This window comes from Astatotilapia calliptera, chromosome 22, assembly GCF_964374335.1.
Source record: "Astatotilapia calliptera chromosome 22, fAstCal68.1, whole genome shotgun sequence".
NCBI classification, from domain to species: Eukaryota; Metazoa; Chordata; class Actinopteri; order Cichliformes; family Cichlidae; genus Astatotilapia; species Astatotilapia calliptera.
Window position 1 is genome coordinate 21,407,146 of NC_137442.1, and position 15,424 is coordinate 21,422,569.

General features: G+C 39.8%; 3 protein-coding genes across 6 annotated transcripts; 2 read left to right on the forward strand and 1 right to left on the reverse strand.

The window, feature by feature from the left end:
- Positions 1–1,684: 1,684 nt before the first annotated feature.
- Positions 1,685–4,023, reverse strand: fam221a (family with sequence similarity 221 member A). Of its 2 annotated transcripts, none has more exons than XM_026156642.2 (6): positions 3,900–4,023; positions 3,110–3,283; positions 2,842–3,032; positions 2,663–2,736; positions 2,405–2,537; positions 1,685–1,868 (listed from the first exon to the last, which is right to left on the reverse strand). In XM_026156642.2, the coding sequence occupies exons 1-6, from the start codon at positions 3,974–3,976 to the stop codon at positions 1,765–1,767; spliced, it is 753 nt and encodes a 250-aa protein (XP_026012427.1). In that variant the 5' UTR covers positions 3,977–4,023; the 3' UTR covers positions 1,685–1,764. The 2 variants fall into 2 exon arrangements, with proteins under 2 accessions (XP_026012427.1, XP_026012426.1); XM_026156641.2 differs by lacking the exon at positions 3,900–4,023 and adding an exon at positions 3,474–3,880.
- Positions 4,024–4,097: 74 nt separating this feature from the next.
- ccdc126 (coiled-coil domain containing 126) lies at positions 4,098–9,088 on the forward strand. Of its 2 annotated transcripts, none has more exons than XM_026156644.2 (3): positions 4,098–4,238; positions 5,961–6,550; positions 6,739–9,088. In XM_026156644.2, the coding sequence occupies exons 2-3, from the start codon at positions 6,313–6,315 to the stop codon at positions 6,981–6,983; spliced, it is 483 nt and encodes a 160-aa protein (XP_026012429.1). In that variant the 5' UTR covers positions 4,098–4,238; positions 5,961–6,312; the 3' UTR covers positions 6,984–9,088. The 2 variants fall into 2 exon arrangements, with proteins under 2 accessions (XP_026012429.1, XP_026012428.1); XM_026156643.2 differs by having other exon boundaries at positions 4,118–4,259.
- A 125-nt stretch (positions 9,089–9,213) lies between these two features.
- Positions 9,214–15,424, forward strand: tra2a (transformer 2 alpha homolog). 2 transcript variants are annotated; one of them, XM_026156524.2, is made up of 9 exons: positions 9,214–9,402; positions 10,812–10,945; positions 11,064–11,229; positions 11,807–11,860; positions 13,106–13,294; positions 13,963–14,078; positions 14,325–14,453; positions 14,538–14,608; positions 14,769–15,424. In XM_026156524.2, exons 1-9 carry the CDS (start codon positions 9,367–9,369, stop codon positions 14,777–14,779), a joined length of 906 nt encoding a protein of 301 aa, XP_026012309.2. In that variant the 5' UTR covers positions 9,214–9,366; the 3' UTR covers positions 14,780–15,424. The 2 variants fall into 2 exon arrangements, with proteins under 2 accessions (XP_026012309.2, XP_080152199.1); XM_080296073.1 differs by lacking the exon at positions 9,214–9,402 and adding an exon at positions 9,459–9,512.

The following is a 15,424-nucleotide window of genomic DNA, read 5'->3' on the forward strand; positions in this document are numbered from 1 at the left end:
TGTTCTTCAACTCTGAAAAAGGCATACCTTTGCAGTCCAATGACATTTTTTTAACCTTAGTCTTGCTTCTGCACACATGGTAGATTTTAAATCAAACAATCAACATGTGATGTGCAGATTTTCGAAGTTTCAGATTTTTAATTCAGGGGGTTTAACAAAAGTAGTGCATCAACTGATTGTAAATTACAGCCATAGCATATGCAGAGAAATGAGGGTGTGACTGTATGCAGATAGTATGCACAGTGCAGGCTGCAAACATAGCCTGTGGATTCCTTAATCTAAATATAGCAGTAAGCGGTTTACACATTCACCTAATAAGCGGGAAATCTCTGGTTCGATCCCAAGGGGAGACACAAATCCCTTTGGGGTTACATCAGGAAGGCCAACCTACGGTAAAAAATCTGCCGAATCAAACATGCGAGCTACCCCTGTGGCGACCTCTTGTGAATAAGACTGCAGCTTAAAGTAGCTTTCTACAGGACTATACTGTGTACACAGATGCAGCCAAATACTGCAAAACTGGAACACCATGTCAAAGTGCAAATGGATAATGACCCAAAGAATACTGCAAGAGCAACCGAAGAGTTTCACAATGCACAGAAATGGGATATTCTTCAATGACTAAGCCAGTCATCCAATCTGAGCCCAACAGAGTGTGTTTTATAGTTTCTGAAGACCAAACTCAAAGCACATACACCCAAAAGCAGCAACAGAAGGTCACTGAGCATCTCATGCAAGAAAAAGAGCATTTGATGATCTCCATGGGTTCTAGACTTCAGGCAGTCACTGACTGCGCAGGATTTTCACAGAAGTATTAAAAATAACCTATTTCAAATTATGCTGGTTTTGTTAGGGTCCCTGGGTTGTCGACCCAGTGTTTTGTGTTCTTGGTTCTTTGATTTTGTTATTTCATTATATTCTAGCTTTGCTTTATGGGTTTTAGGATTATTCTTAGTTTAGGTTCTCTGGGTGGGGTTTGGTTAGAGTTTTAGTGTTCTGGTTTTCTGTCTGTGTTCCATAGTTGCTGTCTCCCCTGTCTGCAGTATCCCCACGTCCAGTCAGTGTCTGTGTCTGCCCTGGTCCCACGTCTCTGTTCCCTTTGTTATAGTGCTTGCCTGTGAGTCTGTGTTATGTTTCCTGTTTTACTTTGAAAGTCCATGTCTCATGTTAATGTGTCTGGTTTTGCTTCCCCTTGTCTCGTTAGGCCTGATTTGCCCCAGCTGTGTTTCCCTCCTGTTGCCCATTCCCTGATTGCTCCCTCTATGTATTTAAGCCCTGTGTTTCAGTTTGTCAGTGTCATGATCTACTCGTATCTTGCTGTGTGTGCTGTCTGCGTAGGTGTATTTTGTAGTCTCAGTTTTGTTACACTTTTGAGTTCAGCATTAAAGCTGTGCTGAACGTTTGTCTCCGGAGTCTGCACTTTGGGTCCTTTTCCTGCCTGCATACAGTCGTTTCATAACAGGTTTATCTAATTACGCCTCTGTAAATGGGGGATAGTGTATAAAAATGGCTGTAATTCTTACAATGCTTACTCACTGCCTGCAATCCACATACAATCCGCATTTCGCCACACCCCCATTTAGTTATACAGCTGTAATTCTTAATCAGTCAATGCAGGACTTTTGTTAAACCCTTGAATTAAAGCTTTTTTCTTTTATCTAAAATCTCCCAAAAATGACAACAATTTCAGCATTGTCCAAATATGTATGTATTGAGTATTTCATATTCATTATCCTATGGATACACACAAACCGATGTTGTATTTTATTGTTTGTTGGTCCCTCTCTTACAGAGAGCAAACCTTGATGCTTTAGCTGATGTTTGGTTGGTCTTTAATGCCGAGCAGCTCTGCTGAGGGCTTTCTTGATCTAAAAAAAAATACAGCAGAGAGTATGGAAATCATGTATGGAAGGAGGTGTCATTGCAAAATATATGCAAAATTATGGAGTAATCAGTCCACTGCATAAAGTTTGAATCTTTTTTACACACTGTACTATAATCAAAAGAAAGACATATATTTTTGTGTCCACACAGCTGTACTCCAAATCGAGATAACCACACACAGTCTTTACTCTACACTTTTCACTTTTCATGAACAAATCGCAGCACTGCAGGTTTCTTCGTTTCAACACTGACACTCCACTGCACTTTGCTGCCCTCCTATGTGCTTTAATGGAACTAACAGTACATACAGTTGAATGCATCCAAAAACACCCTAGCAAAGGCTGGATCACCAAATCCCTCACTCTATAATTCAAAGAGCCTGAGATTTAAAAAAAAAGGGCTTTAATGGTCTTAGTGCTTATAGGGTGTTGGTGTTAAACCATACATGTGTAAAAACGGATCTCTACTTTTGCTTCCCTTGGAAGAAAGACAAAAAGGTTATATGCAGTTATAGTCTTACCTGAGCCACTGATTTCCAAAGCTAGGTAACCATCAATCAAGGAGCTGAACCCTGTCAGCCCACCCATGGCAGCATAAGGGACATCCCTGCCCACAGGCTGACCGCGTGCCTGCCTCTCCAGTTTTGTCTCAACCTGCCAAGAAGATAGAGCAAACACAATAAAGTTTTATTTGAAATTATGCAGAGTAATAGAAATCTAGATCTAGCATCTGCTTCTTTAACAAGAAGAAAACATGTTTGATGTTTGAGTTGTCTTACCAGAGTCTGGTGTTCAGAGCTGGGCTGGCCACACCCACAGGTGTAGGGACTCTGGAATCCAGAACAAGAACTGCCTGATAAAAAAGTCAGCAGAACAAGAGTCCACATAGGTGCTGGAGTTCACACTGAGTGGAGTAAACCTGTAATACAGTTTTAAAATGTAGTGATTTCAGACTCACAAGACTTGCACAAGTGGCCTGCTGCTTCACTGTGATGTTGAGGTAAGTGTTTACACCTGCAGCGCACAGGGTTTGGTCCAAGCCGAGGGACGTACTCGTAGGCAGGGCAGCAGCATCCCTTGACTCTGCATGGTAAGGCCAGGGGTCGCTCAGAGGGAACCACTTCCCAGTCTGTTTTATGTTGCTTGTACCTGGATTACATTTCATTACTGAGCATGTGCAAGAGAGAAGGATGTCTGAGTGTGTGAGTTATAAAGGAATGTGTTACCTATGTGCACAGAAGCACTGTGTTTCTGGGCCAATCAGCTTACAGTCAATACCCCCAGGCACTCCATAGCTCACATATAACCGGTTTTTAAGTCGCTGAGAAAACATCTTCTTCCTGTATTCCTCATATTGCTCTGGAGTGAAGAGCTTTTCTCCATCATCATCACCCACAATCCTTCAGAAGACGAACCACCAATAGGAATAATATTACATACAGTTAAATCTATTTATATTCCTTGTTTTCCTATAATACGAGCTTATCTAAGTGTAATAGCATAGTCGCTATGTTAACTTTGGCAAAAGCTGTCACGTGACGGTGACTGAAAACCCAAAACCATCAGTCAAAAGACACTCGCCAAACAAACCTTCTGTATTCCCAGTAGTCATCAACTGCTTTTAAAGCGGATTGATCGAGATCTATTTTCTCCATGTTGTTAGAGGGTTTAACTTGTAGCTGTAGCTCGCTCCTTGCACAGTAGCTACTCTTTGTGTTTACAACCAGTTTTAAAATTGCCATGGAGATGGTTTTAGACTTCCCTCTAATGGGCGCAGGGTGAACTACACACACGCGCACACAAAGCAATGACGGATTTGTGGCTTGCTATCGTCGTGAACGTTACAATATGCCGTATGATTTCTTTTTTACGGAATAAACTCATTGTTACTTAAAGGTTTCCCCTTAAATAATACTCGTAGATAAACGAAAGTAATTCAATAAAATATTTGGTTAGAGGCGATACACCACGATAAGTAGGGTATGAATACATTTCCCATAATTCAATAGCACTGACGCATGCACGAGACGTCCAGTGGAACCATGACATTCAGCGCAGTTGCATGCTTGGAATTTAGCTGCCGACTTTTGCATACAGAGACCCCGTCGGTTTTTCGAGGCTGTGTCGGAAGGCGGCGGAATGACTTTGAGCCGGAAAAGACACCTTCACTCGAAGTTCGGTAGCTAACTTTTCGTTAACGGAAACAAAGGGAGGGTGCCGTTCACAACACAGCAACAACACCCCTGGGTTGCCAAACAACAAGCATCATTCAGTGTCAGCCACCGGTAGCCGCTGGAGCTCACAGTCGCCTCGTCACTGCCTATCTGCAGCCTGCAAATTTCCGCTTCAGTTCAAGTTAGTTTCCCAGATAACACGGTGGGTTGAAATGTGTGTTTTTTGAAAGGTTTTGGGACACGAAAAATGTTTACCTTCCCTTTTCGCTGTTGACTGTATGGTTTCAGTGCTGGCGAGCAGAAATGTCGAGCTAACGTGAAATATCGACAGAGTTGGAAACCGCTTCAGTGACTGTTAAGTAGTTAAAAACAAATGTCCCGAAATGCCTATCAGAAACGAAGCACACGTGTGGTTTGGATTCGTTTTCAGTGCTGGGTTGGATAATCTACTTTAAACATGTTTATTTTATATTCTGCTAGGTGATAAACAGGTTCAGTAAGTTCTGTATTTTGTTTTTTTTGTAAAACCCAAGCACTGTTGACAGTTCGGTATTGCGCACCTGTCGCCCAATTGAACCATTCGCTGACCCTGCCAGTTGTTTGCCTGTGCAGATGACATGCGACAGCTGTTGTGGTCAATATTTAACTTCTGGGATAGATGTGAATGGCTGGTAAGGAGTCCGATAAGCCATGCGCCCGATTAGGCACGCTGTGTTAAACAGTCCTCTAACCAGGTGGAAGATTATTTGTCTGAAACGTTTGTGTTTCCATGAAATTATGGTCCGGTCATGACAAGAGTCTCACTTCCTGACTTACTTATACCGTTACTTTAAGAATTTCTTCCTAGTTGAGTTTGTATTTGCTGATAACTGGTTTTGCCCAGGTCACAGAAAGGACATGTTTGCGTGTATGAGAAGCATCACTTAACAGATTGTGTTACTCATCTTTTCATAATTTATCTGCTCAATCACCATCTCCTCTCCAGCCTCACAAAAAGAAGTGACACTCCCTCACCCAAGAGATTTTTCAGAAAATGAACCTGGTGACAAAGTTGTGAAAGCTGAGAAATTGTCTAATGTGCTTTGACTGTGCACAGTGCGCTTGCAGATTATTTGTCACTATTGTGCCCATTGTGGGATTGGGGTATGAATGCCCTCTGTCTGTTTCTCTCTCCCCTATTTGGAGCTGCAAAGTAGGTACGGTGAAATCTAAACTAGTAATCAGGTTTCTGGGCTAAGAGGGCTGAAAGAGATTTGTAGCTTAGTGTTTGTAACCAAAAGCAGTAAAAGGGGGAAAATGTCACTAGTAACAACAAGGTATTTCAGGAAACCTTGCTATTAATGATAAGATAGATGTGATAATTCACATGAGGTTGTGCTTTCATTAACTCACCCAGAAATACTCATTCTGTGTTTAAAAACATTGTGAGCCCTTACAAATTTAGAGGATGAACAAAAATGAGACTGCAATGGGTTTAAGCTTTTTTTCTTTTAATCATGACATTGCAGCACTGCAAAAAAAAAAAAAAATCCATCTCATCCATTTTCTTCTGCTCATCCTTATTAGGGTCGTGGGGGGCTGGAGGCTATTCCAGCTACCATAGGGCATGAGATGGTGTACACCCTGGGGAGGTCGCCAGTCCGAAGCAAGGCTAACACACAGAGAGAGAGAGAATCAGTCACACTCACATTAACACCTGTGTATAATTTAGAATCACAAGTTAACCTTATCTCACTAACTGCATGTCTTTGGATTGTGGGAGGGAGTTTTGCTGCAGTGTTTAAAGTAATTGTTTTGTCAGATTTTTCATTGCATCCCTAATGTAAGCATGTTTTTCCTTCTATATTAATGTTGTTATTTCTGTCTGTTGTCTTCTTTTTCTTGTTCTTGTTTGTTTTTAAAGCATTTTCAGCCATGTCTGCTGATCCCCTGCCTAAAAACCCAGTCTGCATTGGTGATTTGGTCTCACACATCTTGCAACCCAAGCACCTTTCCAAACACCCCTGAGTGCCGATGTCTGTGGCTACACTTCTTGGCTTCTGCTGTTACTCCAGACTTCTTCATATCCCCTCACGATGAGCAGGATGTGCAGCAGACTTTGACAGCTTTGACCTCTGTTTGACTAAGGACAGCAGGATTTGTTTCCTGCAGGAACTGCTACGTTGTCAAGCTGATTGTTTAAAAATTCAAAGAACTCAAGACCTTCAGCCTCAGACCGGGCATTCATAGCCACCTTTCCCCTTCACCACAGTACCATGCTGGCTGCACTACTGCGTAGGAACATGTCTCAGAAGCTGAGTATGCTACTCCTGGCATTTGGCCTGGCATGGGGACTTATGCTGCTGAGGTACACTGTGCAGCAGCCTCGCCATCAGAGCAGTGCAGAGTTGCGTGAGAAGATACTGGAGCTAAGCCGGCGATATGTCAAAGTGCTGACAGAAGAGAACCAGAATGCACCAGGTGGGCCACAAGGAACCTCCATGGCAGGATATGGTAAGAATTTAGAAAAATTCAGAAGTGGTGCAATATTACCATACTTTTTAAATGGAAAGTATGATGATATTGCACCATATTTTACTAATACCTACATGACAAGTGTGTCTCATAGTTGCAAGAAAAGCAGCCTCAAGGACTGATTTTTTTCCCCCTTCTGTCTTTTTCTCTGTACTTTACTCAAATAGCTGACCTGAAGAGGACTATAGCTGTGTTACTGGATGACATTCTGACACGGCTTGTAAAACTGGAGGGGAAAATTGAACTGGTGGTCAATTCCTCCTCTACAAACAGCTCCCACACAGCAGGGGGCCTGCTTGCATCTGCTCCTGTAGCCCTGCAGAAACCTGTGAAGCAGCAGGAGAAACCTGGAAGTCACCCAGGGACATATCGCCTTCATCCACACATACCTAATAGGGCCCGACCACATTAAGAAGGCCAAATATTATATCTTTTTGTTAAATAAGCACACCAAGTTTTACATCTTTCATTGCTAATGAAGCAACATCAGATAAATAAAGAGCTGCAGGGATTCTTATGGATGCCCAGAAGCTTAAGTTATGGAATGTGTCTCAGAAATATTCATCCAACTCAGAAGAAAGAGGACCTCTTTAGTCTCTCAATGCTGATATTTATTTCATTTTTTTGTACCAATACTTCCAGCACATCTTTTTCTTGTTTTGTATTTCCATTGCTGAAACTATTATGCCTATTTTTTCAAATGTAAGGTGACTATTTAAGTATATGCCAAAAGCAGATGCTTGAAACTGTTCCTGAATTCTAAATGCTTAATCATAAAACCAGCTTAAAATGCTCCCATCGCCAACAAGTTACAGTACTACTTCAACATATCAAAATGCTGTACATGTATGATAGCTTAGAATACAGTTTTAGTTTTTTGCTGCCACGATTGCTAAGAACTAAAGAACTTGAAGATTCTTCCTTTAGCTTACAGCTAATGAGGTTTTAAGGCAAAATTAACTAGGTAGTTTTCTTGTAACAAAAAATCCAAAGAATATTATTTGCACTCCATGTGAAGGCAATATAAATGTGTATGTGCTGTTGCTGTGAGACGTATGGAGAATATCATGGGATGATGCCTATTTGCCGCTGTAAATGCGTGCGAGTGTGTGTGCTTGCTCTGTGTCACTTCAAATCCAGTAGCTCAAAGAGACTGAATGTATATGCAGTGAGTTTTTAGCCCACTAATGCTGTTAGGATAAGTGACTCACTGCTTACACATATTCATGGTGCACTGTGATTATAGAAACCTTTTAAAATTAAATCATCTGCATTGGACCTGTGCTCTTAGCATAGTTAACACTGGTTTGTCCACCAAGAAAGAAAAACTTGTTGGTCGGTATATTGGATTTGCAACATTTTTATCAACATTTCTTCTTTTTTTTTGGCAGGAGGGGGATTATACAAAACACAGCATGAGTGGCAGAATAAAAGTGAGGAAAAATAAGGCAGTTAAAGCAGCTTTGTTTCAGCTTAACAGTATGTGGCGATCACAGGACTAAATAATCGAGTAGTGGCGCGGCCTTAATTTGCTACATGATGCAATGAAGTAAAAATGATAAGGTGGTGACCTGATGGGAGATGTCTTTACTCACACAACCCTATTTTCCAAAAAAACCAAAAAAAACCCAAACTGTAAAATAACTGATTTAAAAAAAAAAAAAAAATTTAAGCAGTAGCAGCATGCTTCCCAGAAAGCCTAGTCCAACACTAAAAGAAAAATGCAGTTTAGTCCAGTACTAGGTATAATGCATGTCTGGGAATCTTTATTTAAATACAACAAAAAGAGCACTACTATTTGTTCATGTTTTTATTGAGAAGTAGAATAAAAACTTCACCATCTTCCAATGTGTATGAAGAAGGAAAGAAGACAACTCCAGGAGCATAATGTAGAAAACAACTTTGTTGCTAACCCGTGGACTTTATTTTATGACCTCAAGCTAAAGTGTCACACTGCAGGAATAAAGTTGCTTAATATTTAACTGCAGCTGGACGTTTGTCTTTTTTGTAACTTGTATTTGGTGGAGCTTTTTTTTTTCTTTTTTAGGAAATGGGGTTGTAAAGTGTGATTTAGACTTCTGCGGAAAATCTGGCACAACTGACTTTGCAACCGGGAGCTCCTAATACCTACACCGCAACCTTTGTCGCCATTCAAGTCGTTGACCTGTAGTTACGTTTGTCGTGAGGAGTACGTCAGGTTATACAGAAGGTTCCGGCGTAAGGTTAAAATGGGGTTCCGATTATGGTGTACATCTGACGCGGAAGTGTAATTCACCTGCAAATTAACATCATGATTTAAAAAAAAGATCACCAGTAAGTTTGTGTCCTGTCCTCTGACATAAAGAGAAGCACAGCACTGAAATACAAAGCAGGTCCTTCTTGAACATTTAAATGTTTTTTTTAAAATCATGTTTCTTCACGTGACTGTAGCCTCTACTCTGCCTCCAACGATCTTAACTCTCACTCTCTACAATGAGAAATTTTGCTCTCCTTGACAATAAATTACTTTATCCTGTGTGCCAGCGTTGCTTTGTACTACAACATCTTAATGTTTCTCCGCGACACTAATGGTCCGTGAAAGAACATTACAACTTCTCCGTGTGTTCGCCATGTTTTTTTTTATGTCGAAAGGGGGGGGGGCGTGGGAGATGACGTCAGATCCTGCGGCTCATAAGCATATCAGCAACCTACGTTACGCGCCATCTTCTAGCTACTGACCAGAAAATATACGTAGCATATAAGCCCACTTGCTTATTTTTTGTCCAAATAACTGCTTTTATTAGCTATACCGAGCAATGAGTGACCTCGAGGAAGGAAACTATGAAGGGCGGGTAAGTAGTTCCCGTCGAATGATATCGGTGACATCTTCCTTTCTTCCCTTTCTCTTCCGTGTGGCTTTCAGTAAAGAACATTGTTAGGATACACTAACTACTAGCCAATGGTAATGTGTGCTAACTCTAAATAACCTGCAACGCTTCATCGGCTTGCGTTACAGTTTTCAGACAGAGGCAGAGAAATGCCTCAAGTTAACGGAAGAAAACTATGCTAATACCTGTTTTAATGTGAAAGGTTAATGCTCTGCTAGCAAGGCTGCTTCTAACAGGCGCTAGCTAGCAAGCTAGTTGGCTTAAAATAATAACCAGTGTTAAAACACTGGTGTGTGCAAATTGGCTTCATGCAGTGTGAGTTTAATTGAGTGCACCTGACTCATTCGTTAATGAAAGGAATCACAAGTTATCTCTTACGTTATGCTAGCGTCCTTTTGTGCGGATAGCTCTGCACACTTACGGGTTTTTTTGGGGTTTTTTTGTCTGTAGTACTGCTTTGTGTCAGTGTATGAGGGTTAGTCCTAAGCCACTCTTCGTTCTCAGCGTTCATTCTCTGGTTTATCAGGTTGAAACATTGCTAGAAAATTCATTTAAGCTCTTTTTATTCCCACATATGTTACATTGTTCTGCTCATTTGCATAAATTCTGGGTTATTCAAACCTAATGAAGCAGCACTGTAAATGTAATGATGCATTCAGTTTTCCTTTTCATTTCATTCACGATATTCTCCTTTGCTAAAACACTCTGATCTTAATTTCATTGAATGTTCTTTTTTCATTAAGGTTATTGAACCTGAAGGATTTGAAGAGTTTTATCCAAGAATGATGAAGAAAATTTTCAAGATAAAAGAAGGCTAATGAAAACATATACAGAACAGAACATAGAGCTGGAAAGGGAGGAAGTGTACCGGAAGAATGGTGTCAGATAGACGCGCTTGCAGTGTAATGGCTAAAATGAAACAGACCTGGAATCAGAAAATGAGAAAACTGAAAAAAGAAGAATGAAGAAGGATAGAAATCCTCAGAGAAGGGAGTAGCGTGTAAAGAATCTGGAAGAATGAATGTGTCCCTAGGTTAAGTAAATATATTGTTTGTGTCAAAATGTCTTTTCTTTATCATGCTCCGTTTCTGTAACATAAGAAAATGCATGTTTTTTTTTTTTTTCCCGTGTTAATAGTCCAGGTGAACATGTACATTTTTTAAAATATTGATATTTTAATAATATGCCACACAGAGGTTCATTTATTGAAATTACATGATTACTAACCCTTTTTCCCGCAGTATATAGGCTGCACATTTTAGATAAGTGTACTCTGTGTGATACTTCCATTTTATTTGACTGCTTATTGTGATTTGTATAAATAAATAAATTTTGAATGAGTAAAGGTTGTTAACATACTGCTATGGCAATAGGGGTCACGCTCCCCATCTAAATCGGATCGTGGGAGTCCAGCTCGGGTCAAGTCGGAGAGCAGGTCTCGCTCTCCGAGCCCATCCCGGGTCTCCAAACACTCCGAGTCCAGATCACGGTCTCGGTCAAAATCCAGGTAAGCTTGGCCCCCACCCTTCCCAAAACACACACACACACACATACACACACTCTGATTATCCTAAATGTTGCCATCTTCTCTTGTGTTGAATTCACTACTACTTCTTCATTTTTAGATCTCGTTCTAGACGGCACTCAAACCGCCGGTACAGCCGTTCACGCTCTCGGTCCTATTCCCACCGGAGGAAGTCCCGTTCTCGTTCCTACAGCCCTGAATACCGGCGCAAGAAGAGCCAGAGCACGTCCCCCATGTCAAACCGGCGCCGTCACACTGGCAGTAGGGTAAGTGTAACTCAAGATGTTGTGGAAGGAAAGGTAAAGAACGTATACATTCACAATCAGACTTGTAAAGACTGGGTTATTGTGTGTCATAGCTAGTAAGTAGTGAGGACATTGAATATATACTGCACGATATACTTAAAGTGAAAATTTATACGCTCAAAATGCTTGGGGGGGTTATTTTGCCTGTAAGTGAATTTCACACCACATTTCACTCAACACATGACACATTTTTATTTAGCGCACCTACATGTTTCCAGAGGCTTCAGGCTAATCTCAACAAAACAGTTTTGTCATTTTGGTTTATTTTTTCAGTATGTATATTATGTATGTTTGTTTGTTTGTTTGTTTGTTTTAAATTGTTATTAGGAATTACAACTGTTTTAACAGGAAGTGTTTAATTAAAAGTCTTTACAGTCCAGAGAAGTGTTCTCATTGCGTTATGTTATAAAAATATATTGTTGTGTAAAATATGTTTTATGTTATCAGTTGATTGTGGTAAATGCGGTGGGAATCCGCTTTGACATGACATTTAATAATCCCTTTGATAAACCTTCCCTCCCTTTCATTATATCAACAGAGCCATGACTTCACAAAAGAAGCATACAGTCATGGCGGTGGTGCTGATGTTAGGGTATGTGGACCTTCTGACATATTTTGGGGGGGTGAAGTAATGTTGTGTGTGGGTCAAAGTTACCACTCTCATTGCAGTGCTGCATGAGGTATAAATGCATAAATAATCATAGGGAAATTTTTAAAAATACAAATAACTTGATGTATGTGGACATTGTGGCTGGTTTGCAACCAGCGTCACCTTTATTATCTACAATAAGTATTAGGTCACCTAATAAATCAAGTTATATTTTGAAACTCCAGTGGAAAAGAGGCCTCAACTAACATTTAAGTACTTAAAAAAATGCTGTCACTATTTCTTTACTGTATGTTTATTTTGTTGCTCCAGTAATTGATGATTTCTGATGTGTGTGCAGTTTTAATGCATATAAAGTACAATGTGCTATATGTGTTTGACAATAATTTTTGAGCAGATCAAATGATATACTAAGTGCCCTGCCTTTTTTTTTTTTTTTTTTTTTTAAAGTGACTTTAAAGATTCAAATGTAAAATCCTGGTAAAGTAAAAAGATATTGTATATATTTATGCCATATGCACTAAAAGTAATGTGTTTCAGTGGTTCCTCATCTGCCGACATGTGCTTGCAGCACCATGTTTAACTAGTTTGACTAGCTTTCTTAAGCTCAATATTTGTAGGGCACAGCTGCTTTATGTGGGCCATATAATAATACAAAACAGAGCAAGCATGAGGCAAGTGAAAAGGTTTTATAGCACGTGTGTATACATAGCTCTCCCTGTGACATATTTTTGAAAGCAGTTTAAGGGGTTATTAAAGCTGTCATAGTTTACCCACTGAGAATTTATTGTGCTACTGTTTCATCATCTTTTGTTACCCCATTATACAAACATAAATTATATGGATTATATCCTTCAAAGCAACTCAATAACTGCCTCAGTTATAAGTCAAAAGTCACAATGTGAGAGCATGTATCCAGTGTAGGTGAAACAGTATTTTGTCCATAAGCTGCAAAACTGGTCCAAAGCAACTATTAAGCATCAGCTGCATCAGTTATAAATTAATTGATTTAGTGTATTTTATTAGTGATTATTTTCTGTGCTGGGTTTTAGGGAAAGACCTTTTTCTAGCATCTGTGCATAAAGTATGTAAAGTGATCCTGTGTGTATGTGGTGGAGGGTGAGGGGGGGCATCATAAATTCATTAAATATATTCTGTATGCAAACCATTACAAGGGTCGATGTGGTAAGCTACGTCATCAACTCTTACCCCTATCGCTGATCTTTCCAGGCGAACCCTGATCCGAGCACGTGTTTGGGGGTGTTTGGTTTGAGCCTGTACACGACTGAGCGTGACCTGAGAGAGGTGTTTTCACGCTACGGTCCTTTGGCTGGAGTCAACGTGGTGTATGACCAGCGCACAGGTCGCTCCCGTGGATTTGCCTTTGTTTACTTTGAGAGGCTTGAAGACTCTAAAGAGGTATGAAAAATATTTAGGGTGTTATTTATGGATCAGATGCCCAGTGGTCTTCAGACTTGATGCAAGCAACTTATTTTTATTGTAATATTGTATTTTCAGGTTATCTCGTTTTTTTTATTTTATTTACTATTTTAAATCTTTAAAAATGTTATTTAGATATCTGACTGAAAATTTTTGAAATCTCTCAATTTTGAGTTAAGAATGGAAATGATTAAAACAAAAACATTGTTGGCAGAAATAGGCTCGTTATATCAACAAACATTATCAAAATTGCCAGAAGAAAAAATGTTTACCCCATAAAATGAAAATAGTTTTGGCTACAGTTCCTAATGTTTCTGGACTATTTCACAGTTACCCCAATAAAACAAAAAGTCCAAAAAGAGGCAGTTCTCCATTTTTGTTACCAGTTGTTTAGATTTGCTTCTTCAGAGAGTTTTGTTTTTTTTTTTTGTTTTTTTTTTCTCTCTTAAAAATTGGGTGTGATTACTTGAATATGCCACTAGGTGTCAGCCTTTCTTTACATTCTCTCACCACCCAATCATGGGGTCTAATATAGATGGTTTCAGTGTGCAATATTGGTGGGCCTTCATTATTTAAATACATTTTTACCAAAGAGCTTACAGTGGTCTGACAATATCTTTGTATTCTCCTCCCTTTTGTGTTCCCAGGCAATGGAGCGAGCCAATGGCATGGAGCTGGATGGGAGGCGCATCAGAGTGGATTATTCCATTACTAAACGTCCCCATACCCCTACACCAGGAATCTACATGGGCCGACCTACACAGTAAGATCAGCATTTGTGTCAAATCTTAGATACCCGTTTCCTTAACGTACTGCATGACACTGGAGCTCCATTTAAAAGCTCCATGAAGCTTAAATGCACCTCTGAGTCATACTGATTAAATGCAGTATTGTCTGTGCTTAACATGGTGCTTTTTTCCCCCTCAAGTTTCTCAGAAGTCATTTTACTTTTTTTTTTTTTTTTATGTATTTATTTTTTTAATTAATTAACTTTTTTACATTTTTACAGCAATGGTGGTGGCGGCGGCGGCGGCGGCGGCGGTGGTGGCGGCAGCAGCAGCAGAAGGGGAAGAGAGTCATATTATGACCGCGGCTATGATCGCTACGACAGATATGATGAGTACGACTACAGATATAGGTGAGCGCTAATTTTTCTGAGTACAAAGTGTTGTAGTATTATATGGCAGAAGACGCATTTCAAGTTCCTTTTGTCTTTTTGCAGTCGCAGGCGCTCTCCATCACCGTACTACAGTCGATACAGGTCTCGCTCACGGTCTCGCTCCTACAGCCCACGTAAGTGTGAAGAGAAGTGGCGCACAAAAAGCTGGTTATTGCACTTGTTCGAACACATCTCTTGTGCTTAACTCTCTGGTCAAATGATGATCAGTCTTTTTGCACTTCAGACTTCAGCCATTTATTAACACAAATGTTTGTTGTTTCTTGTCTTTTGCAGGCCGTTACTGAGTTGCTTCTTTCAACATTCAGCATCCCTCCAATAACTGATGTGTGTGTGTGTGTGTTTGCGTGTGGTACATCAAAGTGTTTCAGAGGGAAACATTTTGATTAAGCATGTCTATATCTGCAGAACTCTTGAGTTTTAAAGTAGTTCTTGTTTACATGAAATGTCTTAATTTTTAGACCTTTGGATGCATCCGTGTTGAGTTTGAGCACAGAAATCAGCACCTGTGGCTTACTCTTGCCTCATTATTAGACCTCCATCTTTCCTTCCTCCATTTTCTGGAGCTCGGATCACGTGTTTTGCTCACTTATGGTTGATCAGATTTCTTGTACTCATCACTGTTAACTTTGTATAAAAAATGGGGAAAGAAAAATGACACTGGATTTTGCAGCCTGTGTTAATGATGCACTCTGTGTGTATAAAGATAACAAATTAATGCGAGTGTTAATTTTGACACTAAATAACTTTAATGGTAACTAAATCAGGTGGTTAAAATGAAGTGCTACCAACATCAGAAGTTAAATTTTTTTTTTTCCCCCAGTCAAGAAGTCATTGTTTAAGTTTTCAGAGAGTTTTAATATCATGTTTTGCAATTTGTTTTATTTTTATTGTTGTTTCTTTGTATGGAAAATACAAATTTATGAAAACCG

Coding starts and splice junctions, on each gene's coding strand:
- ccdc126 (XM_026156644.2), top strand. CDS start 6,313: ATGCTGGCTGCACTACTGCGTAGGAACATGTCTCAGAAGCTGAGTATG. Junction 6,551..6,738: donor AACCTCCATGGCAGGATATG/GTAAGAATTTAG, acceptor TTACTCAAATAG/CTGACCTGAAGAGGACTATA.
- tra2a (XM_026156524.2), top strand. CDS start 9,367: ATGAGTGACCTCGAGGAAGGAAACTATGAAGGGCGG. Junction 10,946..11,063: donor CGGTCTCGGTCAAAATCCAG/GTAAGCTTGGCC, acceptor CTTCATTTTTAG/ATCTCGTTCTAGACGGCACT. Junction 11,861..13,105: donor GCGGTGGTGCTGATGTTAGG/GTATGTGGACCT, acceptor TGATCTTTCCAG/GCGAACCCTGATCCGAGCAC.
- fam221a (XM_026156641.2), bottom strand. CDS start 3,625: ATGGCAATTTTAAAACTGGTTGTAAACACAAAGAGTAGCTACTGTGCA. Junction 3,033..3,109: donor CAGTGCTTCTGTGCACATAG/GTAACACATTCC, acceptor AATGTAATCCAG/GTACAAGCAACATAAAACAG. Junction 2,538..2,662: donor GCTCTGAACACCAGACTCTG/GTAAGACAACTC, acceptor TCTTCTTGGCAG/GTTGAGACAAAACTGGAGAG.